Source organism: Fundulus heteroclitus, chromosome 8 (genome assembly GCF_011125445.2).
Source record: "Fundulus heteroclitus isolate FHET01 chromosome 8, MU-UCD_Fhet_4.1, whole genome shotgun sequence".
NCBI classification, from domain to species: domain Eukaryota; kingdom Metazoa; phylum Chordata; class Actinopteri; order Cyprinodontiformes; family Fundulidae; genus Fundulus; species Fundulus heteroclitus.
In genome coordinates, this window is record NC_046368.1 from 24,168,935 (window position 1) to 24,195,326 (window position 26,392).

General features: G+C 40.7%; 1 protein-coding gene across 2 annotated transcripts in view; it reads left to right on the top strand.

Moving 5' to 3' along the window:
• The first annotated feature begins 854 nt into the window (after nucleotides 1-854).
• si:dkey-34e4.1 (carboxyl-terminal PDZ ligand of neuronal nitric oxide synthase protein) overlaps nucleotides 855-26,392 on the top strand; it is a 78,566-nt gene continuing 53,028 nt past the window's right edge. For both annotated transcript variants that reach the window (XM_012866184.3, XM_021318346.2), the window contains exons 1-2: nucleotides 855-1,376; nucleotides 4,612-4,683. In XM_012866184.3, the coding sequence (XP_012721638.2) occupies nucleotides 1,272-1,376; nucleotides 4,612-4,683 (177 nt within the window). In that variant the 5' untranslated portion in view covers nucleotides 855-1,271. The remainder of the gene's footprint in view (nucleotides 1,377-4,611; nucleotides 4,684-26,392) is intronic.

Consider the following 26,392-nt stretch of genomic DNA (forward strand, 5'->3'; position numbering starts at 1 on the left):
CCCTGCCCTCCTCAAAAGAGGCACCTCATAGGACAGACAAAATAATTAAATGAGGCATAAAAGATATCCCTCAAAATAACTAAAGTTTCCTCCTAATCAAGCTGGTCACGGCATGATGCTGCCGCCACCATGTTTTGCTCTGAAAGATCAACTTTGGTCTCATCTAATTAAAGCACCACATGTTTGCTGTTTTCCCTATATGGCATAAGGCAAACTTTAAAAAGGGGCTTTTCATACTTTTCTTTTAACGATAGCTTCCTTGTAGCTCCTCGTTCATAAATGCCATTTTTTTTCCTTCTTTTCATTTTTTGGAATGACCCACAAATAGTTGTTCTTTGAACAGATCCTCTCACCTGAGCTGTTGATCTCTGGAGCTCCTCCAGAGTTACCAGGGGCCTCCAGGTGGTCTTTTTTTTCTTATTAAAGCTGTTCTTTGGAAAAACAATTTGAAAAGGTAGCCGCACTACGTGTGTGCTGATCTGTCCCACAAAATCCCAATAAAAGCCATTAAAGTTTGTGGCTGCGCCATGATGCATGAATACTTCTGGGAGGCCCTGCTGTCCTACACGTCGGACTTATGTAACTGAAATGTCCGCAGAAATTGCCCTCGCACAGTAAACTCAGCTCCAGACCCTCAGGAATGAGTCTATCCCATTTTTTTTTCACCTCCTGAGGGGAGGACTCACTTTGTTTGCTGGCTGTCCTCCCAGCTCCCGGTTGCATCATGCCTGGGAACTTCGCTCCAATGAGGGAGTCGCTTTGTGCGTTTGCGGAGGCAGCGGAGAGGGGAGGAAGAGGAGGAGGAGGAGGAGGAGGGGAGGCATTCTCTGATTGTCTGCAGCGGCGCTGGATCCACCAACAGGACGGGGATTCAAACAGGAGTGAGCGGGATTCATCACCTGCGGAGAGAGGATTCCTCCTGGGAGCGCATGAAACATTGCCTCTTTTTTTTAATCTAATGTATTGATTTCCGGTTGGCACAGCGTGCAGGGACACCCGCTGTTGTTTTGTTTTGGAGTTGTTTTATTTTATTTTTTTTGGAGAGGGGGAGAGAGAGTGTGAGGAAAAGAGCCGCGCAGTTTCGTCCTTCCTGGGGGTCGGGACGGGCTTGCAGCTCGGCGCAGCGGCGATGGAACGCGTTCCCGCCGGGGAGCGCCTGACGGAGCCGTGCGACGCGCACACACCGCGGCTGTTGTAGCGTTTTCTGCCTTCGCCTTTTGGTTTCTGTTCAGTGATCGCTGCTCAGGGAGGGTGGGCACAGGGAGCCCGGGATGCCCGCCAGGAACAGGTACAACCTGGTGGACGATGTGGCCGACTCGCGGCTGCCGCTGCACAACGAGGAGGCTTATCAGCACGGGATTTACTTCCAAGCCAAGGTGAAACACCCACATCCAGTCCCCCCCCCCCCCCCCCCACACACACACACACACACACACACACACACACTGCCCCCCCTTACAGCCCGCGTTGTGTTACCATGTGGTGGCGGCAGGTGCACTAGACGGGAGCAGCTGCCTGGGATCCGTGATAAACTTTGAACACATGGCAGCAGCAGGCAGCGGCTCCTGCATGCGGAGCGGTATTCCCGGTTGATCCCTGGAATGCTGCTCTGATTGCTTTGAGATTCCAAACACAAGAGCCAACAACAGCTGATCTGATCTGAGCGCTGATAGGCGTTGAGGTTCCCCGAATTGGGAAGTTGTGAATCAGAAAGTCTGGGAAGCCAGTTTACAGACAGGGTTTTGCGATGAGATTGCAACTCTACTATTCGACGTTAATTCTGATTTATAGGCAAGTTTTTTTTGTTGTTGTTGCTTTTTTTTAATCACAGGACACCATGCATGGAAGGCCGAATTTAGTTGGAAGAATCAGTCGGTTTTGGTACCCTGCAAGTCTCTATTGTGCATGCAAATATTAGCAGACTGATCGCAAAGATCCACGTCAGATTTAAGATTTTTAGGCCCTGCCCTCCTGGAAATTGAGCTTCTCTGAAGCAATCTTTGAAATTATCCTTAGTGAAAAGATTTTTTAGAGCCATTCTAAATTGCCATTGATTGATAAAGCGACCTTTGTTCTAAGCCTTTCTACAACGTATTGATAAACATGGCTCCATTCCTAGAAATGTCTTAATCCATACAAACACAAGAAACCTGCAGGACTCGCCTAAAGCTTCTTGTATGTAGGATGTCCTGAAGGTCAGTGGTTAGGTTTTGCAAACCATTTTCATACATTCTTCATGAACATTCTATCATATAGAATGGAATTTAATTATAAATTGAATTATGTATAATTATATACATGTCCTTTCATACATGTATTCCAAAATACATACATCATGTGTGTATGTATATATATATATATATATATATATATATATATATATATATATATATATATATATATATATATATATATATATATATATATATAAATATTGGAGCCCCCAGAACCTACTGCTGGGCCCTGGTTGTTTCCCAGGTTTACCTTGGCTCAAGACCCGCCCTGCAAATAAGGTTACAGAGAAGATAAAAGCAGGCGTGTTAATAAGCAATTACACTTGCTGTTGAACTTTGGAGCTCTACCGCTCCCTTTTTTTTTTAACAGTTTGCAGAACAATGCAGTTTCCTGTTTTACAATAAACACATCTGTGACCGAATTCAATAACATTACCCCCAAGGTGTGGCTGGGGGTACAATGGGAATCGGTCTAATTCTTTTTGTATTTCCCTAGCTAATCCTTCTAGAAAAGGAGAGGACTTGTATTTTTTTTTCATTTTATTTTATTTTTTTGCCTCTACATAATACTTGGTCCTTTACGGTGTACCAGAGGTATAGTACAACCCCTGACATTCTGAAGTTCTTACTGCAGATGCTTACCTAGGCAAGAGTCCATAAGGTTGTGGTGTGACCAAATATACAAACATTTTGCACGCAGTTTATTTTCTAGATTTCTGAAGAAAGCTCAGAAGCCCCTATAACTGTGTCTTATTTGTTAGAATTTTATGTATATAACCAGTACACAGTTATTTGAAAATGTTAACGTCACAAACACAAACATAAACCTTGACTCCAAGCACATCTGACATCACAGTAAATCTCCGCTGTTTTCAGTTTGTTCTTGAAACGTTGTTTTTCAATAGATGAAGATATTTCTAGAAATGGAGTCTTGTTTGTAAGGGCCCGTTTAAGGAAGGACAAAAACAAAGACTACTTCAGAAACCAATGTAAATTTAATGTATACAAGGCCAAAAAACCTTGACGCTGATGCATACCTGACAATCTGTCTATTGTAATATGCATGTGTAAAATCTTGACTCAGTATTTCTCTAGGCCAGATGCCCATATCCTCTTATTTCTGAACCTGCGTATTTTATACGTTTATGAAATATTTAGTGATTAATTTAATTCACCAACTATTTTGCAGACTCAAGTAAAGTCACCCTCCTTAGGTTAAATAGAAACATGCCTCACAACCACTCTTCTCCATCTAACAGCAAGTGCATGTAAAAAGAAATCACATATTCTACATATCTCATTTACTAAAATGACTCCAAGACCATGAATGAAGAGAAACTGAATGGAGGCACACAGCAAGTTGCTAAATATTAAACATCAAAGCCAAAGACATATTTTTACCAAGTCAGTGGTACGGATTTTCTGCTCCCAGACCGTTTACTGCAATCAAAATAAGAGCAACATCAAAGGCAGCGAGTTCCCCAGGGCAGCTCATGAATTCAAATATATGCAAGCCACAAAGAGCTTACTAATAAGGGAAGGCTGTGTCATCTGTGCCATACTAAACTCATTTTTGAAACGGAACTGATTTCTTGACGCGTTGCAAGAAAAAAAAAACAGTGTTTTGCAGCGTGTTACACAAATGGATGTCTTTTGAAACGAAAATCGGCTCCAGATGCTGATGCTGAAATTTTGAGCACGTACCACAGGCAAAGAATGGTTACTAATAGAGGTGCACCGATGGCAATTTCTTTTGTCTGGTTCCATTTTTTTTTATATTTTTAAGTTGTCATCCGAAAGTGACAGCATAAAAAAATCTGTTAGATATAAATTGTTATTGCTGTATCAAGTATTTGATATATTGTGTGTTACATAAAAGGGGTTTGATACATTGAATTAAACAAACAAATGAAAAAACTTGCAACTAACTGAGCTTATTGCAACAAATATTGTCCCCTTTTTGCCGGTCTGCTCCCAATAGAGTAACACTGGGAGTCTGCCAAGCTTGTTAGCTGGTTAATTAGTTGGGCTATCTGCTCCAGTTGCCTGCCTGCAGTCAGCTGCTTAGCAGACATGCCAGCATACTTACCAAGTGGAGTTTAAAAACATAAACCAAATTTGTTCTGTTTTTGTGTTATTGCAATTATGGGGAAACGTGTGGCAGTCTTCCTGTAGTAGTCAGCTGACTGGCAGTGTGCAGAGGGAGGTGGGGTACCGCTATGCTAATTTCTTATTATATGCATTATTATCATTATCTATTAGGTTGAGTGAGAAACAGTCACTCAGCTGTGTCTATATTATTAATTGTGTTTTTTTGCAGTGCATGGGACCGCTCCACATTGATGTTTTTTTCTATGTGCCTATGTGTTTGCCACAGTATGTAGGGAGTCTTGACGTGCCCAGGCCCAACAGTCGGATGGAGATCGTAGCAGCTATGAGGAGAATCAGGGTAAGGTCAACACTTATTTTCCAGTGGTGTACGTTTTTTCACCAACAAATGTGCACTGACTTCTATTGTAGGATTTTACAGAATAAAAGCTTTAAATATACCCCTGTTGAAAGGGCTGCTGATTTTGCTTTGCGTGAGAAGACGATCAAACTCGGCTATCTAGAGGAAGTTAAAGTCGTGACAAGGTTTCCGTAGGTGAACCTGTGGAAGGATCATTGCAGAGTGTCTGTTGGGTGACATCACAAGAGATACAAGAATCATGCCAAAGAGTTGACATAAGTAAATGTTTTGTCAGATAAGCGACTTTTGACAGATTTAGACTTTGATTCTGAAGTTTTTGGATTGCAGTGAGTTGTAAGGGTGACGCAACTAAGCCAGAGTTTGGTTCTGATGACCTCCAAGCTATAATGTGGTGTTATGATCCTTAGGTATTTGAGTTTTGGGATTTCTTTTCAGTCTCTGTTTTCACCATTCTTTTGCAATATGGGGGCGACAGTGGCACAGAACTTAAGGATTTTGTCCTGGTTGCTGGCTTGATCCCTCACTCTGACCGTCTCAGTCGTTGTGTCCTTGGGCAAGACAGTTCACCGGCATTGCCTACTGGCGTCGAAGTATGGCAGCCTCTGCCAGTCTGCCTCAGGGCAGCTGTGGCTACTAACATGGCTCACCACCGTCAGGGTGTGAACGGGTGAATGACTGACTGTAGTGTAAAGTGCTTTGGGGTCTATAGAAGTACAAGCCATCTGCCATATTCATGATTCTTTATTGGATGTCGATAGATAGATGTCAATTCTTTATTTCTCTGTTTTCTAGTTTATTCTAGTGCTCTTTATACATTTAGAGCTATTTCTTCTTAGATGTCTGTGATATACGTCACTAGGTTTAGTCGTGTTTATGTTCAGCTCAGTCCTGGTTAATTTGTCTCCCTCCATCAGCTGCCCTGCCTTCATTCTGACCTCCTCCTCTACAGCTACTTTGTTTGCTTGTCATTTCTCTACCCCTGCCTCAAAGCTCACAGGTTCCCAATCTTCCCAGTTGGAGCTTCCAAATGCCCCGCTTACTGTTTCCTGTTTCTTCTGTTCTTCTGCCCTTGCTCCTTGTGTTGTTTTTGTTATGGTATTTTTATTTTATTTTATGCACATGCGACTATGCAATCTATTCCTGCTTCAGACTCCCACATCATGACATGGCACTGACAGTGATTTTCTTCAGAGCTTGATCACTTGCTTTATGCATCGTGTATTGTGATCAGCAGCTTATGTACATGGAAGCTTGCTGTTGTTTTTCACGATTTATTTGCTTGATTAAATAATGATTTACACAAAACGATTTAATAAACTGAACATGATATCCCTGGGTTATCCATGGGTGTAGCAAGCATGCCACATCTAAAGAGAGTTTATTGACAAGTCAGAGAAATGTCTGACTTTTTGCAGCTCCAATGTATTAGAATATACTAATACATTGGAGATGTAAAACGTTACTTGTCTTCTATTATGTTTTATAATGCTATCTAAAAAGCTCAATTCCTGTACCTCTTGTGAGGTCATCAACACTAAAATAAAGCAGAATTATATTTTTCTTCTCTACCTTTTTGGAGAGCTTTGCATTTATATGAAATCCTGGTAGGGAAACCCAGAATTATTAGCTGTCAGTGTACGTTTGTTCGAAACATAAAACACATTGCTGGATAGTTTCTTTTAAACCTTACACATCGGGACGAACAAACTTGGGTTGTACGCAGAATTAGATAAAACACTTTTTGACATTATATCTCTTCAAGGACTGTTAAAAACAAACACCGTAGGGCTTTTCTCATCAGAAGTCCTACGGGGATTGCAAGACGCCTTTAACATTAACCCTGTAATCACGCAGAATAAAAAGCGTGTGCTGTCAGATGAAATTTGCACAGGCAGCGCAGTGATGCATTCGCCGACCGCTGAACAACAGAGCACAATGCTTGAAAGCCGTTCGGAGAGGCCTTTTTATAGAAAGGAAATGGCTAAAAGAGTGAGGTGGAGTGTGTGCTTTTCCGAATTAGTGAGTGAAGTGTGTGTGTGTGTTGCTTTTTATTGTTGCTTTTGATTAAAGTAAGTTGCCTGTGTTTATTGCACTCAGACGAGGTTATAGCCAGTCGTATTTTTTTCGCAGGGCTTATCTCGTTTTGCCCTTATGAAGTTTTCATTTACTTTATGATATCTAGTTTGATCCAGTTAATTAGTTTATTTTTCCTCTCCGCGCAGAAGCTAAACAGGAAGCGGCGGACGGTCCTGTGATTTGTGCGTTACTCACTGGGCAAGCACGCTTCAAAAATGACAGATGGGACCGAGCGGACATGCAGGAAAGAAATATGCGAGTTTGCCTTTGATTTACAGCCACGCCTTGATGAATTGGTTTACACAGACCAGCATTTGCTCCTCTCGGTTTCTTTTCATGCCAAATTGTATTTGGTTTGGTAGAGAGTGCTGTGTAGGAATGAAAGAATAGTTAGAAATGAAATCCATTTGCTGTGCAGAGTCATAAAATTCAGGATGGTCTTAAAAGAAAGCAACATATCACTTTTAATATATTACTGTGATTCAGCGTGTGTTTATGAGGCTACGCTCTTCCAGCAAGTCTTAATGCATGGTTCAGAACAGTTTTTAGGTGATGAGCTGATGAACGAAGCAGTGTCCTGTGATGAGACTAAATTATCTATTTAATACAACCCAACCTTTGGCTTATTGCTTAAATTGTCCTTTGTGTTTGACATGATCTCTGCTGGCAGTGATCAAAGATGCTTATTTATGGATGAGGTTTTTACTCATCTGTGCATGACCCGTTTAATTTTTAATGCCTTGCCTTTTTCACCATGTTGAATGTTGAATTTAGCCGCTTTGAAAGAAAACCCGCAATACAGTGCCTCATGAAGGTGTTTGTGCCGTTCATGGCACGTTTTGTCACGTTACAGCCTCAAACCTCAACTGATTTATCGGGATTTTAGTGCGATAGACCAATACAAAATTGTGCATAATTGTTAAGTTAAAGGGAAATTACATTCTTCTTTTTCTTATAATTCTACAGCAAAAAGAGTGAAAAACTAACTTATATTTAGTTCCTTTACTTTGACACCCCTAAATACAATCTCGACTTCTAACTCTGCACGTCACCGTTAAAACAGCACCCCCACTGTGAAACATGATGGTTGCTGCATAATCCTGTGAGAAAGCATTTTTCCCCCTAAAGGGACAGGGACAACTAGTCTGAGTTTATAGAAAGACGAATGGAGCTAATATGGGACAGTCCTGGAAGGAAAGCTGTCTGCCAAGCGTGTGAGACTGGGGAGAAAGTTCAGCTCACCTTTCAGCAGGAAAATGGCAGCTGTATTAACATAGAGGAACTGATTACAACTGTATCCTTCACCATCAGATTGTATCTGTACAAAATGTTAAAAGCCATGTACCCCTTCCCTTCCTCTGCACACGTATTTTCTGCTTTGTGTCGGTCCGTCACATCAATTTTCCACAGAATACGTTGAAGCTTTGGCTGTGATGCGTAAGTCCTTGTGGTTTAATAATTTGCAGTAAGTTCAAATTTAATTGAGATACTTTGTTGAATGTCAGCGACGCAAGCTGAGTGACTAAAAACGCTCTGAGTATATATTGTCGCGTCTTGGATCCCGTTGTCTTTGAGGAGAGTTGGCCTACCTGCTTCTCTCTGGCTGCAGACTTTAAGTGTCAGCTTAATATTTAATGGTTTAATATGAGAGCGGCACGGATCCTCTCATCCAGCCAACTCTCTGCAGAGTAGCAACCTTGAACACATTTCCCAGTGTCCCAACTCACTTAGACAGTTAAAAATACACATAATTATCATTAAAATGGCTCTAACGGGACTAAAAGCATCAAAACACACATTTGTATTCTAGATCTGTTGTAGGTGTTGGTGCTGATGTGCTCCTGAACACACTAACACCAAAATATTGTGAACAAGCAGTGAGCCTTCCCTTTAAATTCATACTCTGCTTTTAGGTTTGAGGTTTTTTTTATCACAATGTGATACCACACAGTAAGGTCCACATATTTAGCTGTTTTGGAGGCCAGTAACAATAAGGCCTACACACACAGCATGTTAAACATGCCATGCCCTCAGTTTGGAGCAACTCCAAAGGAAAATATATTTATTTTTCTCCTTTTGGTTAAAACATGATAAAAAGGATTATATTTTCAATTTGGTAGAATTATTTGTCAATGTGTCTTTATATTTGATTCATTAAGGCATTCAGTTTATTTACACAAACAGGATCAAGATAGGATAAAGACAATTCTAGTTAAGCTTTTGCATAAGGTCTGCACATTAACACATTAAGACGTTGGCAGCTAATCGGCATAACCATTCAAAAATGTAGCAGAGAGATTTGGTAAATCTTGCTTAAACTTTTTTGCTCCTGCAGTTCGCAGTGAAACTTAGAGAATGCCCAAATCACCATTTATCCTGATTTTAAACTGCTCGCATACTTTTGACCCTTCGGCCTTAGAAAAACCTTGGCTCATTACAGAGAAGCAAGATGCTTTATCTATCATGTTTTATTTGAAACAGTAGCCATCCAAATGTCATGGAAATTTGAAGCAAACTTCTAAAATGTCGAAAAAAAAGAAAAAAGCAAATTAGGCTTGTTTACATCTACTGTTTTGGAGCGAATTAACCAGGCTAGGAAAAGCCTAATTTCATCAGAAGTTGACGTTACGCATGGCTGTAATAAACAGGAAGTAGAGGTGGCAAACCAGCGTGAACAACATGTAAAGAAAGGAGAGAGGTTTTCAGGAATGTGTTGCCATCGAGGAAGTTGTAATTGTTTTGTCATGTCAGCTAGTATTGCCGATGTTTCTTACAGTCCGGAGACGTTGAGAAAGAAATGCAATTCTATGTGCGTTCTGGGAATATCTGGGAAGACGGCAACAGTGCAAACAGCTGATCAGTCATATGAGGCCAATATTAGCTATTAGCTTTTTCACAAAAACTACCCAAGCGATTGTCAAAAAGAATTTGTGACATGGAGGAAATTATTTAGAATTTTGCCATTCCTATCCTCCTGTTCTAATGTTACCTCAAAATCCGCATTAAAAAAACGTTGATGGAAACGTCGCTAATGAATGGAGCCAAACTGACTAAAAGCTATAGTTGGTAATGATGGAGAGCTAGCAAGATTTGAAAGTGGCATCTCCTCTAAGCTCCACCTCCTCCTTCCCCTCCCATCCAAATCACACCCCCCACACCCCAAATTTGAACGTGCATACATCTGACAGCAGAACTCATTAGGGCGGAGGAGAGCTGACTCAGCCATTTTTGCACATTTTGGACCTCAACCAAACTACTTCATGTCTTATTCACCTGTAAGTAAACGTCTCCTTGTCTATTTCTTCGTTCGTCTCCTGCTAACATGATATTCCTGCAGTGGGGTGTGCTGAATGTTTCCAGCAATAGTGAAACCTGATGTGTGTTCACGGTGAATTGGAGGGACAGAGGGGAGGACAGTACATGAAGGCATCTGATTGGTTCTTTCCATTCGGACCGAATGACAGGATTGGTCAGAGTTTTGTTTTAGGCTTGGAGATCTCACAGAGATCTATTTTTTCATTCCTTATTCTGAATATGTATTGACTACTCTCAGAACTGAAGGGCCATTTAACCCAGTATAACAAAAAGTTAGCAGGACCAACTGCAGCTTTAATGGCACACACTCATGGAAAGAAACACTACTGCAGACTGGAGGAAAGGAAGTCTCTCAGACAGTAATTAGAAGACAACGGCTCTGGAAAAAAAAAGAAAAGATAAACAACATCATTGATTACACTGGCAAATCGTAGCAGCCAGAACTAATAACATAATTAGATTAGGATACCAGATTCTGAGGGCATGATAACCTTGAGTGAAAACCCAACCGGATCAGAGCATTAACTGTCAAAATTGAAAATATATACATTGCAAAAATCTAATTGCTTTTATCTAAAACAGAAGAGCAACAATTATTCCTGCTGTTGCGGGATTGATTATAACAAGTATAATATTGTTATCTATAACACAGATTTATTTTGATTCCAGTATGCAGAAATATAGAATAAACAGTTGCTAAATTATTATTATTATTATTATTATTATTATTATTATTGTACTCAGTGTTAGAGAATTGTTAGTCCGGAACTACATTAGCCATGATGAGACTCTTATTTCTTTGCATTTTGATGTAATGTTTCAAACTGCTTGCATGGCATCAGTATCAACCTTGTTTTTGGAATCTCAATCAAATGATTACAGATAATAATAATAAAAAAAAATATGTTTATGTTTAAAAAGTATCTGGAGAAGTGTTTTTGGGCTCTATGTTGTTTAAACGAATGTCTTTTTCGTTTCTGAGGGGAAGTTTGAGTTAATTGCTCTTTTAGAAGTTTCACCATCTGCTTTTTACCTCTTATTAAAGTGCAAGCTCCAGTATCTGTTTGTTCAGCCACTAGTTTTAACTAACTGGGAGGATTTTCTTTGCCAGAGAGCTTTACGAACCCTCTCGCATAGCCTGAGTGCTAACATATAAGGGATTAAGGTTTAAGGATGCTCATTTAGGCTTATTTGCCAAATCAAATGGAATTAGCTCTGTGTAGATGAATATCGACTAACCTTTCTGACTTTTCCTTCATCTCTTTTTCACATAAAGTAAATCACCTCTCTTTTCATTTGGAAGCGTAGCTTTTTAGTCGAGGGACTGAACAGAGCCTCAATGAAGCTGTTAATTAAAGGCGGTGCAAATTGAGCTTGATGGAAGGGGGGGGAGAGAAAAGACTGGGCGAAGACGTTGTGGAACGGAGAGGGGGGGGGGGGGGGGGGTGGCGTCTGGCAGAGCCGCACTGGTTTCATCTCTCAGCTAATCACCTTAGCCTCAGTCAATGTGTGGAAACGGCACACGGAGGACTGCGGTTTGACCCAAACAGAGGAGTTCGGTGTTACGTGTTGAGTTACATTTTTACAGTGCATTGCAAAAGTATTCATACCTGTTTCACATTTTGTCCCATCACAAAACTAACTTATGTATTTTGCTGTCATTTTATGTAATAGACAACGTAGTGCATGATTTGGGGATGGAGAGCATTTGTGAACAGTGGTTTTTCAAGTCTTGCCACAGTTTCTCAGTTAGATTTAGGTTTTGACTTTGGTCTGACCATTCCAACACACGAGTCTTCTTTGGTCTAAACCGTCCTGATGCACGTCGATAATCCAGGTAGGAAAAAAAAAAGTTGAGTAGGTGTTTTCTGGACGGGTTCTTCTTTGTTGAAACATTTTGTCTCTTCTCCAAGAGACTGGGGAGTTTCAGGTAAACTTATAAGCAGTACCTTCACACAAGCCTGTCACAATAAGCAATAAAGCAATTAATCACATGATATATTTAAATGAGCTCGATAATTTCTGTTTGCATGCTTGTTTTCTTTCTCTTTTCCTACCAAATAAACTGGATGAGAGAAGGTGTCACTCCGGTGCATTGGTCTCCACTCACTTCTCCCTAGTCGAGATTTAAAAAAACCCCTAAACAAACAAAAAAAAGAAAAAAAATTCAATGGTATTGGTTTGAAACCTGAACACGACAGCAGCAGTAGTGTGGGAGCACTTTGGATTTAAACCAAATAACCGTGGTCAGCCACTTAAGTGAGTATGTCACATTTTTTTCAAAGCAGTGGCAACAAAACACTAGCCTCGTGAGACCATCCTGATCTCGCGAGCTTTCAAGGTTTCACTCGCAGATCAGTCTGGCTACTCTCCGTTAAAGAAAATTTGGAGCCGTTCACCAAACGAACGTCCAATCAGCGTTGGCTTTGAGGCGGGTTGAGGTGTGACGCAACGAGAAGCGCTACAGTTCAGTCTAAAGAACATGGCGGCTTCAGCCGATGAAACTAGCGTTAGCGTGGCTATCGAGCAAGTTTTATCGGAATTACAGAGTATTTCTTTGCTGAGCTAACGAGCCTTTACCTGCAGCAGCAAGAGTAGCTTGGCTTGTGGTTGTGTTTTCGTCGTTGCTCGTAACAGAGCGACGACGAATCTGATTGGTTTATTTGGCCCGTCTATCACCAACATAGGCCAATCAGCTAACCAGTATTTTCGCCCCTTCCCAAAATTACTTCAACGGAAGGTTTCCAGATGGATATGCGGAGCAAATCTATCTGGCGGAGTCAGGTACAAACTTTCAGCTGCACCTAAAACGCAATCACCCAATGCAGTTTTTCCCAGCTGTGGAAAAAAAAAAAAAAACTACAACCAGTGGACTGTCTCAGTCTTCCTGACAATCCTCAATCACTGGAGCGATTATCACCAAACCAAATACAAAGAAGGGCACTGCAAATTGATGTGCACTCACAGAAACTGTAGTTCGCTTCATCTCTAAAGATATGCTGCCCTTTAATTTAGTTGCAAAGCTGGCATTTTGAAAAATGTTGCAAACATTTGACACCCAATACAAATCTCCTGGGAAAACATATCTGTCACAAACTGCAACATTATATATCATTATATTAGTTGAAAATGGTCCCCAGACAGCAACATTATCATTTATCGCACATTTATTGCTCAACAAGTTTAATGGTGACAATCAAAGCTGGTTGCTCACATGCAAAAAAGGACCATCCTCTGGACTGCTGATCGTTGGTGCACTGATGGCTGCTTACAGTTCCCCTGAGGCTGAGTCAAGCTCGCAGTAAGAACATTTTAAGAAAGGGACAATTGGACTTGGAGGCCTCCACCCCTGTTAAACGACGGCCGGTTTCTCCTCACAAAAACGTCTTCTTTTGCGCCCCTCTCAAGCCAACATCTCTCCCTATCCTGGATGAGAACATCTTCATCCTTGAAAGAGTGACCGCTGGCCTGCAGATGAGTGTGAACCGTTGAATCTTGGCCTGTTGATGTTGATATCGGGTCATCCTTTTGGTGAGCGGCTGCCTCGTTTCAATGATGTATGACTCATCAAAATCCCCCTGACACTTAACAGTATACACAACATTGCTCCGTATGTGCCGGGGGACCGGATCTTTAGGGTGAACCGGTCTTTAAACCTAATGTGTTTTGGGGTTTGAAAGCCACTGGGATGTCATGTTCAGGAAATAAACGTCTCAGTTTCTCTGAAACTCGTGCAGCATAGCGGATGACTGCTGGTCTGGGTCTGTGTTTGGGGTCCTCCTTTTCACCCGATGGCAGACTGGAATTCTGTTTGGGTTTCTTGTCTGTTTTGAGGAAAGCCGAGTTAGGATAACCACATTGCTCTAAGGCCTGTCTTGAGTGTGTTTTCTCCTTCTCCCTGGCTTTGTGGGGACATTGCTTATTCTGTGAAACAGGCTGATGACTCCTAACTTGTGCTCCACTGGGTGATGGGAGTCAAACCACAAGGACTGGTCTGTGTGAGTGGGTTGTGATACACGTCGGTATCTGTCCTCCATGTGAGACTGAGACATCACAGTCCAGGAAATCCAACCTGACGTTTTTTACACCCTCTCGTATGAACTGTATATATTTATCCACAGAGCTGATGTGATTAAGGAAATGTTGGACTTTCTGAGATATGGTTTTAACCCAGGTGTCATCAACGTACCTGAACCAATGGCTTGGTGGTGTCCCTGAAAAGAACGCTAAAGCTTAATTTTCTACCTCCTCTATGTACAAGTGTGTAACAATAGGAGAAACATGGGATCCCATAAAACACCCATGTTTCTTCCTATGATATTGCCCCCCCCCTCCAATATATAAATAAGGCTACGTTCACACTGCAGCCTGAAGTGACCCAATTCTGATTTTTTTTTTGCCCATATGCGACCTGTATCTGATCTTTTTATGACAGTCTGAACGACACAGATCAGACTTTTTCAAATGTGACCCAGGCCGCTTGGATATGTGGTCCTGAATCGATACGTATCTGATCTTTTCAAATGCGACCTGTGTCTGTACGGCCGGGTCGCATTCATCCGACCTACACGTCATTGATACTTGACAAACGTCATTAACGGTGGACCTGGCTATGCCAAAGAGGTTGGCTATTGTGCGGTAAACACCTGTTTGTTACCGCACGTGTTTGTCGCCTGGCCTACGGCAATGCGTTTACTCACTGCTATGGCCGCCGAAAGCGTGTGTTTTTACGTGAGAGCGCTAAAGAGATCCGTTCAGACACATAAAGGTTGCCTTTGTCATTCGAAAATTATGAATGAAGTCCGTATCAGTAAAGCTGCTCACATCAATAAAATTTGTCTATATTCCTTTTCGATCTTCTTAAAAAGATTGCGTTGGTAATGTGCTGGCTCCGGTTGGAGAATAACGTAAAGAACGCAAGACACGCTGCAGCATTACGATCCATGTTTACTTCCACAAACAATGAGCACGCTTGCTACGTATGACGTCATCGCGTCCTCTACTGCGTATGCGGGACACTTAGGTGTGTGAATGCAGTTCACACAGGAGATCACATACAAGTCGCATGTATTTGGAAATGTGAACGGACACGCAAAAAAATCGGAATTGAGCATCAAGACCTGCATGTGAACGTAGCCTTAGGTTGACTGCATGCACAACTGCTCAAAATCAGAGTTTCTTTTTTTTGGAGGGGTTGGGGTGGGGGGTGAAAAGATCGGAACTGGGCTGTTCACACTGCCGTGAAAACAGATATAGGTTGCATATGGGCAGAAAGATCAGATTTGGGCATTTGCCTGCAGTGTGAATGTAACCAAAACACCCCCCCACCACCACCCCCACCCCACCACTGTCATGTCCCACCGGTCACACTGGACTGGCTTCTAAGAATTTCATTCATTCAGTTTGACCGGTGGCTGAGAAACTGTGCGCTCGCAGAGTTGTTTGCATGTGCCTTGTGTGTGTCCCTGAGAGCCACAGCGGCCCATAATAACGAGACCTCTCTCGACCTCCTCGATCGATTAACGAGGCCGGATAACAAGGGCTGGTGTTCCGTTCCGTCCGCGTGGAAAAGAGCCGCCGTCTTCCACGCCTCGCTGGCTCAGAAAAGGACGTGGGTGTGTGTGTGTGCTGGAATTTCTTTGGGAAAGATGCTCTCTATCTACAGGAAACCTGTTTCTCGTCACAAAAAAGAAACACGTCTAAGGCAACACTCCTCCTCATCCCATGTCTCTGCTCCCTCTAGCCTCTTATTCTCTACCCCCACACCCCCCCATCCCCTTCCTCCGCTCCACTGGTGTTTTCCTTCCATCTCCTCACTCTCCTACCAAAAATAGACAGTCTCAATTTAGCCCATCTCTGCTACTCAGTACTGACAGGAATAGATTTTGGACTCAGGGCAGACTATGCATGTTTTCCTTTGAATTTCGATCAGCTCTAATGGGATTTTTAAGGCTTCCCTCACGTGTCCTTCAGGATGCAGCCTCCTTCCTTGCTCTGCTAAGGAGGACTATTTTTATTTGTTTCGGAACTTTTCTGTGTGGCTCGTCTCACGAGAGCCTTTCTGTGTTTTTGTGGAAGGAAGCATTCGACGTGACATTTTTATTGGTTTTCAACACCAATCTGTTGAATCTGTGTCAGTCTTATGTGAGCTCGCCGAACTGTCACGACTCAGTATTGACTGCTAATATTGTCCTGAAGTCACAGTCACTCTGGACCTGTCAGAGACTGAAGGCCAGGGTGTTTTTATTTTGTCAGGTTCGCAAACTACAGGTAGATTTTTTTTTTTCCCATAACAATATTAATAGATAAATTCAGGTTTCTTTCAAGGGCAGGAGAGTTTTATCCTTCCAGTCTCTAGTCCATCTTTGTCATTTTTTTTTTAGCACTGCGTGGGTTCTGGATGCTCACCAAGCTGCCGAAGGGTAATAGACGAGGCTTGTCAGTTTGTCAGTTCATCACAGGCCGACCTAAGCTTGCCTTTTAGACTGCAGAAGAAAATAGAGCACCACAAAACCCACCCCGGCAGAATATAAAGATGATTTGGTATATTGTGTGGTTCTACTCTTAAGAGTAGAACTAAGAGTATATGAACTGGTCAGGAGCCAACATATACAACATGTTTGCTTATCAGTTAGGCACCCAAGTGTTGCGGAAAAAGGATTTCAGGTTTTGGGGGGGCTGCATATCTATAACACGGTGGTGGTGATTGGATGGTCCATGCGCGGCTGTGTCTAAAGAGGGATGAACCACAATGGGGAGCTTTGTTTTCACTTTTGTGTTCATGCTGGTTTAATGGCAGATGCACCACAGTCTAGTAGGTGACCTAAATGCCTATTGGATTAGAGTGATCTCAGCTTTTTGTTGGTGGAGTTTCTTTGTTTGTCCGAACGCAAAAAGAAAGAGGATTACTTTCTTCTTTATTAGAAGTGATTTTATAATCAGGCATCATCAGAACATGACCTGTTGTGTTCATGCTTAATAACCTGTTAGACAGACAGATGGTGAAAAAAAAATCCGTCTATTAGGCTGTACTAGGGCTGGACAATATAGAAATAAAGGCTATTGACAAAATAGAAATCAGATTGATCAATATTGGCCATTTTATGGTGTTGCTTATTTGACCAATTTTTAAATAAAGATCACTGAATTCAAACACAACCCTTTATTCAACCAAAGTCTTAGAAAAAGAGAAAAAAAATAACACGTTCTCTAAACTCTTTGAAACTTGGTGAAGGTGTTATTAAACTACATGATACACTAGAATGCAAAAGGAAGGAAAACTGTTCTTCTCTTGAACTGTATATTGACCCTATTTTTTTTCTATTGAAGCACTTGCCTATGGATCGATATATATATCGTTATTGAATTATCGTCCAGCCCTAGCCTGTACTATATATAAATGAGGTTTCAGAAGCGGAAACAAGATAACCATTTCAACCCTGGCTAACATTTAGCTGAGAATCTTTGAGTCATGACTTTTTTTATTTCACCATTCTTAGATCAGTTCATTTGAAGAGGAATCATTGCCACAATATCTCATACAGTACGAATGTCAGCATGTGTCCATCATGTGTCATCACAGTGCCTTTCTAAAATATTTACACCTCTCAAACTTTTTTAAATTTTTTTTCATGTTACAACAGTGATGCGTTAAACGGTTTTACATAATTTTCACAGATAAGAATTAGAAAAGTCTGTCAATACTTTGAAGAAACTCCTCTGGGCTTGTAATTACAGCTGCAAGTCTTTTTTAAAAGCATTGCACATCTCAAAACAACATCTTTACCCATTCAACTAGAAGGAGAGTATCAGTGAACAGTGTTTTTTTTTCTAGTCTTGGCACAGACTCTGTTCTAGCACGATGACATGTTTGGATCCAGTCCTGCTGGCAGGAGAACCTCTGCCCCAGAGTCAGCTCTTTTCCTGTCTCCAAAAGGTTTTCTTCCAGGTTTACCCTCTTAACAGCTCCATCTACCTTCCCTTCAACTCTGACCAGCTTGCTGCTGTAGAAAAGCATCCCCCCACAGCATGATGCTGCAACTATCATTTTTCACATTGGGAATTATGTGTTCAGGCTTTCCATTAAACATAGTGTTTTGCACGGAAGTCTTGATAGGGATACAATTGTCATACTCGTTGCATTTTTGGATGAGACATAAAGCAAGCTCTGGATTATAATTTTTTTTTCAAACTTAACCATGTGGTTTTCCTCTGTAATTCTTTTCAATAAAGAACAGAACAACTATATTTATAGAGAGATTAACTTTAACACAAATTGGACTCTACTTTATTTCGGGCCATCAGAGTCAAAAAGCCTGAATATCACTGATACTCTTTTCAGGTTTTTATTACATTTCTGAAGTCGTTTGGTGCTGGTGTATCACACAAAACTAGCAATAACATATATTAAGGCTTGTGGTTGTAAAGTGAGAACATGTGGTAAAAGTTACAGGGGTCTGTATTCTGCATCATCAGGAGTTTGTCTCTGTCTTTTCTCCCTAAAGACAGCGTTGTTAGGTTTGCCACAGCTTTCAAGTCACGCTATCCCCATTGCTTTGGGCTTTCACCTAAAGTATATGATGTGGAAGCATAAAAGATTGGTAAATATCAAACGCTTTTAATGCTCGTCATCACAAAAAAACAAAAAACAAAAGCAGTTTGGCCATTGACCTGGAAACTTTTGCCACTCTGCAGCTGCGTCCTGAATGATCCAGCGCAGGAGAACATTTATTACCAAATGTTGATGGTTGTGTTCCCACCCCAGTAGACCTTTTGGTCATTGTTAGAAAGCCCAGACTAGAACAAGAGTAAATAGATGTTACTCATTTAAAAATCTGTTATTTTCTCTTCCAAAGTGTTGCTGCAGGTTATTCAGCAGTCTGACGCTCCAACATGGGCGTGACCTCACAATCTGGCTGTCTCAGTCTTCTTGGCCGCTATTTCCTCCCTGTTAATATATACAAGCACACAAGCCTTTCTGCTTTCATAATCCACCCAAAGGCTCCGTCTTGTCTTTTATTGCGACAATTATTTGGCTTATGTGTGTATATACGCTGATGTCATCAGATTCAATGATGACAAACCCCTTTCTAAAGGAAAAGGCATTGCTCCACACCCTGAAGCTACATTTGCTTTATGCACAGTCCCCAACCCTTTGGACGGCTTCAGCATGAAAGTGTTGTTTGAGTCTCTTGTATAAGATTCTGTGCTCTGAGTGTTTACATGAATGTAGGCTGTCGAAGTAAAATGAAGACGTTTTGAACCAGGTCAGCAGCAGGGGTGCAGCGTTATTTTTTGCTCTGTTTTCTGGAGGCATTTCAGCAAGCTCAAACTCATACGTATGTTGTATTGCAAACGCCGTGTGAGCAGGAAGGCATCGGAACAGTTATGTTTGTTTGTGCTTTTATTGCCTGCCGTGGAGTCTGCTGTGGCTAATCTGGAGCGCAAACATAGCAAAGTCAACATACTGGTAGTCCTGTCCCTCTGCTTTTGTCCCACTATTGGATAGATACTGTGGGTGTGTGTTTTTGGTGAGTGAGTCAGCTCCTATAAAATAGGCTCTAGAGTCTAATAAATCCCAGTAGATAAAGTAATTTGAAAACATGCGTCACAAAGGGTAAATAAAGACTCTAACGTTAATGTATTTTCTTTGGATTTTATCTAACAGACCAACACAAAGCGATGATTATTTATTAAATAAAAATAAATGATGAAACTTTTTATGAATACAAATCAGACTGGGCCCATCTAAGGCTACATTCACACTGCAGGTCTTGATGCTCAATTCTGATTTTTTTGTGAAATCAGATTTTTTTTGCATGGTCGTTCACATATCCAAATATATGCGACTTGTATGTGATCTCCTGTGTGAACTGAATGCGTTCAACCGAAGTGTCCCACATGCACACTTGAGGACGCGATGACGTCACACGTAGCAAGCTTCCTCAGTGTTTGTGGAAGTAAACATAGATTATAATGCTGGCGCGCATTTTGTGGTCATTAATTTATTTTCTAACCAGAGCTTTCCCTCCATTGACTTCTCTTCTCTTTGTAGTCTGCTATGGGTGTCGTCTTTCTTCTCGCTTCTGCATAGCAGAATAGTGACGTTTGTCGAGTATCGGTGACGTACAGGTCTGATAAATGCGACCCGGCCGTACAGACACAGGTCGCATTTGAAAGATCAGATACGTATCGGATTCATGACCACATATCCAAGTGGCCTGGGTCAAATCTGATCTGTGTCGTTCAGACTGTCATAAAAAGATCAGATCCAGGTCGCATATGGGCAAAAAAATCGGAATTGGGTCACTTCAGGCTGCAGTGTGAACGTAGCCTAAGACATGAATGTGCTTTGGTCTAAAACCATTCCAGGACATTGTTGAAAAAGAGATGAACAATCTCAGGTGATTTCTTTCCTGGAAAAAATTAAGTTTAAATAAAATTCCTCTGTAGCTCTGGCTGTGTGTTCAGAACCGATGTCCTGCTGGAAGGTGAACCTCCGCCACCATCTCTGGCGTTTCGGGGGCCACTCACGGAAACTGTTCCAAGACGGTGTTGTGTTCTGTTTTGTTTGATTTTGTTATATAATGTCTTATTGGATTTTGATTTTAACAACAAAAGACCGAACAGAACAAACACTTGACAGCTAAGAAGTTATAGAGACATGAGATCCAGTGAAATTTACAATAGTTTAGCACATACATCAATGCAACAACATCTTTGGACACCTCTTACATAACCCAAAGCTTAGGCATTTCAAAGACTACATTAGATGTACAACTCGGGTAAGGGGCACTTTATTCTTTGAAAGGGATCATGAGGCGTTATGATTCAGCTGAGGGGCCGGATGGGCACAACTTTGTATCACAGTACCCCTCTCACACCAATTAAGCTGTTTCCTTTGGAAGAATGCTCAACAAAGGCGCCCAGCTCCCGTCATAAATTACCTCATCGCCCTTTAATTTTGAATTCAGTCATTCTATTGGCAGTAGGGCTGGACGATATAGAAAAAAAGCATATCGAGAAAATAGAAATCGTATTAATCAATATCGATAATTATCAATAAATTCAAAACATATATTTTAAGTGCAGCCCTGGCCATTTTATGCCGTTGCTTGGCGACCTATTTTTAGATCCAGAACACATAAAACACTGAATTCATGCTCAACCCTTTATTCAATCAACTTTTACCAAAACTACAAGTTTTAAAAAAAGAAAAAGCAAAGCGTGCTCTCTGAACTCTTTGAAGGGGGTTGAGCTTCTTAAATATCCAACCATGGACCACTGACCCTATTTATTTATTAGATTTATTTAGTTTAAATGTTCCTACATTTTATTCCAACTGTTGTTGTTTTTTACTTGCTATTATTCCATTTTTTTATTTTCCCATGTTTTAATCATGTTAAGCACCTTGTACTGAAATGTGCTATACAAATAAATGTGCCTTGCTCAAACAAATTCTGAAGGCAGCAGGTTGCACAGAATTGTATTTAAGGGCATCAGTGTATAATGTATAATGTAAAATGTATAATTTTACTTCCACTTTGCAATTCTTCATATCGGTCTATCAACAGCAATTCTACCAACAGTCCGTCGTTGCTTCATTGCATCTCATTACCGGTCATTTCAGATATGATGCAACACACAGCTTTTTTTTTTATCCACAGTGATCACGTTTCTACTTTGAAGGGACAAATATTTTTGTCACCTCCTGCACAAACCAGTGGAGGAACTGGAATAATTGATGTGATCCTTTAAACTCTTGTGGCGTAATCAGGTCAAAATTCTACTTAATGATCAATCACTTGAGAGCATCTACATTTGATTCGGAAGTACAAAGATGAGGTGGATGTTAATCCTTAAAACTGGCTAAAATCAGCACTAGGATGACAGCACGATGGTGCAAAGCCTCCTGTGGCTATGAGGACCTCATTCTGGTTTTCCCTTTAAGAAAGGAATTAGAATTCCTTAACTTAACTTCCTTGGATTTACCTTTTTTACACATTATTTCCCCTTTTTGCTTCCATATAAATGTGTTCAATGCAGTTTTTCTCTGCTGTGTAAGATTACAGCCTCAATTATGACCATCATGAATGACCTTGCAGAATTATTAGATTTGTTCGACTCCATTACTAACCTGGCAAGCCAGATTGATAATGTGTAGCACTCTACATTCTGCACATTATCAATCTGGGACTGATCCCGTTGAATCCGTTTGGGTAAAGGCGGGACATTCAGGAGAAACCTCAATATTGCAACATGATTGCCCCCCGAAACGGCAGAGAGGTACAAGATGGGTTCTCGTGTTTGTGAACGCACAACTACCACGAGAATTCAGCTTGCAGGCTAGGTTACTGCATGGCTCCCCTTAAGCTGATCTTTTGATGGATTCCACTCTTGCGCTCTCACCCCTCCAGCTTTTATCCTGCAACTTTGATTTCATAACAAATATTAAGTATGCTCCAGAACTCCCCTTTGCAACTATTTAAGCCATCAAAATGTCTACCGAACTAGTCTGCAGGCTTAGAATAGACAGCAGCTATTTAGTGTGAATAGAAATGATAACTCTCCATTCTCACTGGCACCAGTGGTACATTAAAATATATTAATATTTCACTGTGGTACTATAACCTTTTAACAAAATTGGAATAATCTGACCTTGATTAAGTGCATTTATTAGGTTTTAAAAACAATATTGAATTGAATTTCTTTCTTTTTTTGTAGCTTGAAATGATTTACACCCTTTTGATAATACTTGAAGCAAAGCTAACTTTCCTTTTTAAACTCTTCTATAGTAAAATTTCTAATTATTAGACAGGAATACCTGTTTTTGTTGTTTTCAAACAACAAGTGCGTTAATATAATCAGCTCATTTTTCTGAATACATAAATTAAATGAACTATTTTGTTTACTGGTTTATTTATACACCAATTAACCAGGAAGTGATGGAATACTAATTAAGACCCTTGACAAAACAACAATGCAATTAGTGTAGTGTTATTTTATATGAACTCAATAGGCGTTTCTTTACAATTTTTATTATTTTTCCCAAATAAACCTTTATTTAACCAGATAAAATACCCATTGAGATGGAGACCTCTTTCACAAGGGTGACCTGGAATCGATACACGTCACAGCGGACAAAACAATGACGAAACAAACACTGAGAACATTAAGTGCAAACACTTATTTTCCCAGCTAAATAAATTTAATACATTTTTAGTGACAACTCTTGCTTCTGAAATAAAAGATGAATTTCTCTAAAGCCTTTTTTGCACATCTTTCCCAAGGGAGGCTTTAATTTTTGTGGGTGCCGTTACTTCCTGTTTACTAATTTCCACTCAGTTTAGACAGGAAACAAAAGCCTAATATTGTTTTTTTTTTCTTGATATTTACGCAAATTAAATCCATCATTTCACCAGACATGTGCTCTCTTCATGTGTCACTTAAGATGTCAGGTTTGTAAGCAGTGCCTTCGGGTCTGGGAGCGCTCTGTAAGCATGAGTAGGCAGATAAGCTAAGCTCATTGTGTTATGGTGTCGTTTGTTGGATAATGATTCAGGAAAGTGCTCCAGGCCTTTGAGCTGCCAGCATAGGCTGCCCTACTTCTAAATGTGATTTAGACCCTTGTGTGTACAGTCATGTGTGTGTGTGTTTGCCTGTGTATGCATTCATCACATTTCTCTCATCTTCCTCCAGTGATCCAAATAGAAAACCTAGAGGTGTCATTCTACCCTTCCTGTTGTTCAGCTTCTTCATGCTGCTGTGTGGCTCTTTTTGTTACCTTCATCTCTCTCTTCGTAAAACCTCTGCCCCCAACTCCCCCTCCCCTTTGCTTTTCTCCTGCTCTCTCAGGTTTGTGTTAATTTAAACATGCAAGAAGTTGACGTGCTTTAAAAGCTTCAAGTTCAAATCCCTGTTGCCATCCTGATGTCAAAATCTCCATTAAACACTTACCTAGGCAATACTGTTGTAGCTGAAACAGCTCTCCACTTAACACTTGGAGTGCCGAACACCTTTAATGTGGTTATGTCAGCCATATAAGTCAATATTTTCCCCTATGGAAATGAGACCTTGAATATACTGCAGTACATTGTTATGTTATGTTGCATGACTGTAGAATTCTAAAATACCTTCAAATGGTAAAACTATAGTATTTAGAATAACTTGTATGATGTAGGAATAGGAATGGCAAAATGTAGAGTAAAAATTGAAAGTTCCTGCGTTATAGAAGCTTATATAGGTTAAACAAGCAATAATTAAGTTGTCTCATATTTTATTCTCCACTTGGTTAAAAATAATACATACGCAATGAACAGCTTTAGTGATTGAGAGCAAGAACTGGGTGCACAAGTTTACTGTGAATATTCTCTCAAGTATTCTGGGTTAAAACTCTCCACACAGGGTCAAATAAATTCATAAATGTCCACTAGTATCTGGATACATGTCCATTATCATGCTATACCTCAGCTACCAAAATGTTTCTGGCACACGTCTCCCTGGATATTTGATAATTTTCTTAGCAGAAACCATAGAGCTCCTTTGAACCTTTTGATTTCCTGGCACAGACCCAACTCAGTCAGCCCAGAAGTTATGTGTTAGCTTGTTTCTGTGAACATTGTCTTGTTTTAACACCAACTATGCCCAAGTTTTAACCATCTGAGACAAAATGTCACTTCTGAAGAATGGAAAACATTCTGAATTAGCACTGCTCTATGCACTGCAAATATATCGTCTTCGCAATATCAGTGTGTGCAAAATTAATATTGCAAATAACTGTCTAGAATGCAACATTTGTAGGTTACTTTTTTTCTAACATTCAAAGGTTTGCAGATGGAATGCCAATGTAATACTCCCACAGTCGCACTGCACCCAGTGCCCACAAATGAGACAGTTCAGAGTGCCGAGTACCCTAGAGGTCACGGAGCATGTAGGAAAACAGATGAAACAGAGAGCTGTGAGGAAAGTGTGAATGATTGCAATGATAGCTTCACAAAATTCACAGTGAATGAAGTTTAACCTCAACATAAACTCAGAGGGTTTAGCTCAAACACTACAGAATCTACACTCACAATCTCAACTGAAATTTGAAGCTAGCCACATGCAAAATGCCTTAAAGAGAAAAGATTTATGGCTACGTGGTGGCATGTTGAAAGAGTCCAATAAGTTTCAAACATAACATGGTTATCATCGACTACCCATCATCATCTTCGCTTTCAGGGTCTTTTTTGCTACCAGAGGCATTGATGCATTGCACAAACTGAACGGAATAATGAACAAGGAGAAGAACCTCACGTTTCTTCAGCTCCCTCTTGAGGCAACAGCAAACAGCAAAACTGGTCTTGGACTGGCTAAAGCAGGCTCACTGGCCTTGATCTCAAATGTAAATGAATGGACTTTGCCTGAATTTCAGGTCATTGCCAGGAAATGGCACAATTTAAATGAGCTCAGTCATTTCTGGCCAGAAAAATGCTCACACATCCAGCCAGAGTTATGAAGCTTGCTGAGGGCTGCACGAGGTGTGTGATTTCTCTGCAACTTGTTAAAAGACCTTAATGTTATTTTGTGCGTATTTAAACCTGCCTGTATTATTTTGAATTTCCTGGGATTAGAAAACGTGTGCACTGCAGTCAATTGAGGACATACTGGTTTCTTTCTTTTATACGGTCACAGAACAAATGATAGCTCACTGTAAATCCTGAGGTCTCTAAACCGTGTCAACGATTCCATTCCCACAGAAATTAACAAGGCAAAATCTTATCCATCGTCCCAGTGACAGGGGTGACGTGGTGTCTGTTTCTTAGTTTAGCCTAAGTCTCATGTCCATGGTTTGGTCACCCAGTTATCTCAATATAGAAGGATTTTCACTCTGAGGAAAATGTAGACTGGGATCTAAAAATTTCATCTACATTTTTTTTAAAACGTTTATGCTATTTATGAACCAAGCCGCTCTGCAGGGAAAGTTTGAGAAACTCTTCTTCTTAGCCATTGGTATTTCCCTTCATCAAATCAGCCAATCAGGGCAGAAAAACTGAATTAATAATGATCGAGGAGACAACCCCCTGTAAGCCCTAAGTGATACTCACTGGAGGCCTTTCTATGTCTCCAAAGTGGAATCTGTTTCACCCGAAACCTCCGCTTTCACATTTCTTGCTGGTTCCTTTAAATAATTTTTATCCCAACTGAATCTCAGTTTAGTCTTTTCCTGAGATTGTTTTTTTTTTTCATGTTGAGTGTGAGTTTGTCCTTGCTTCCCATCGCTCTCCAAGTTAGATTCATAGGAAAAGTGCAGGAATGT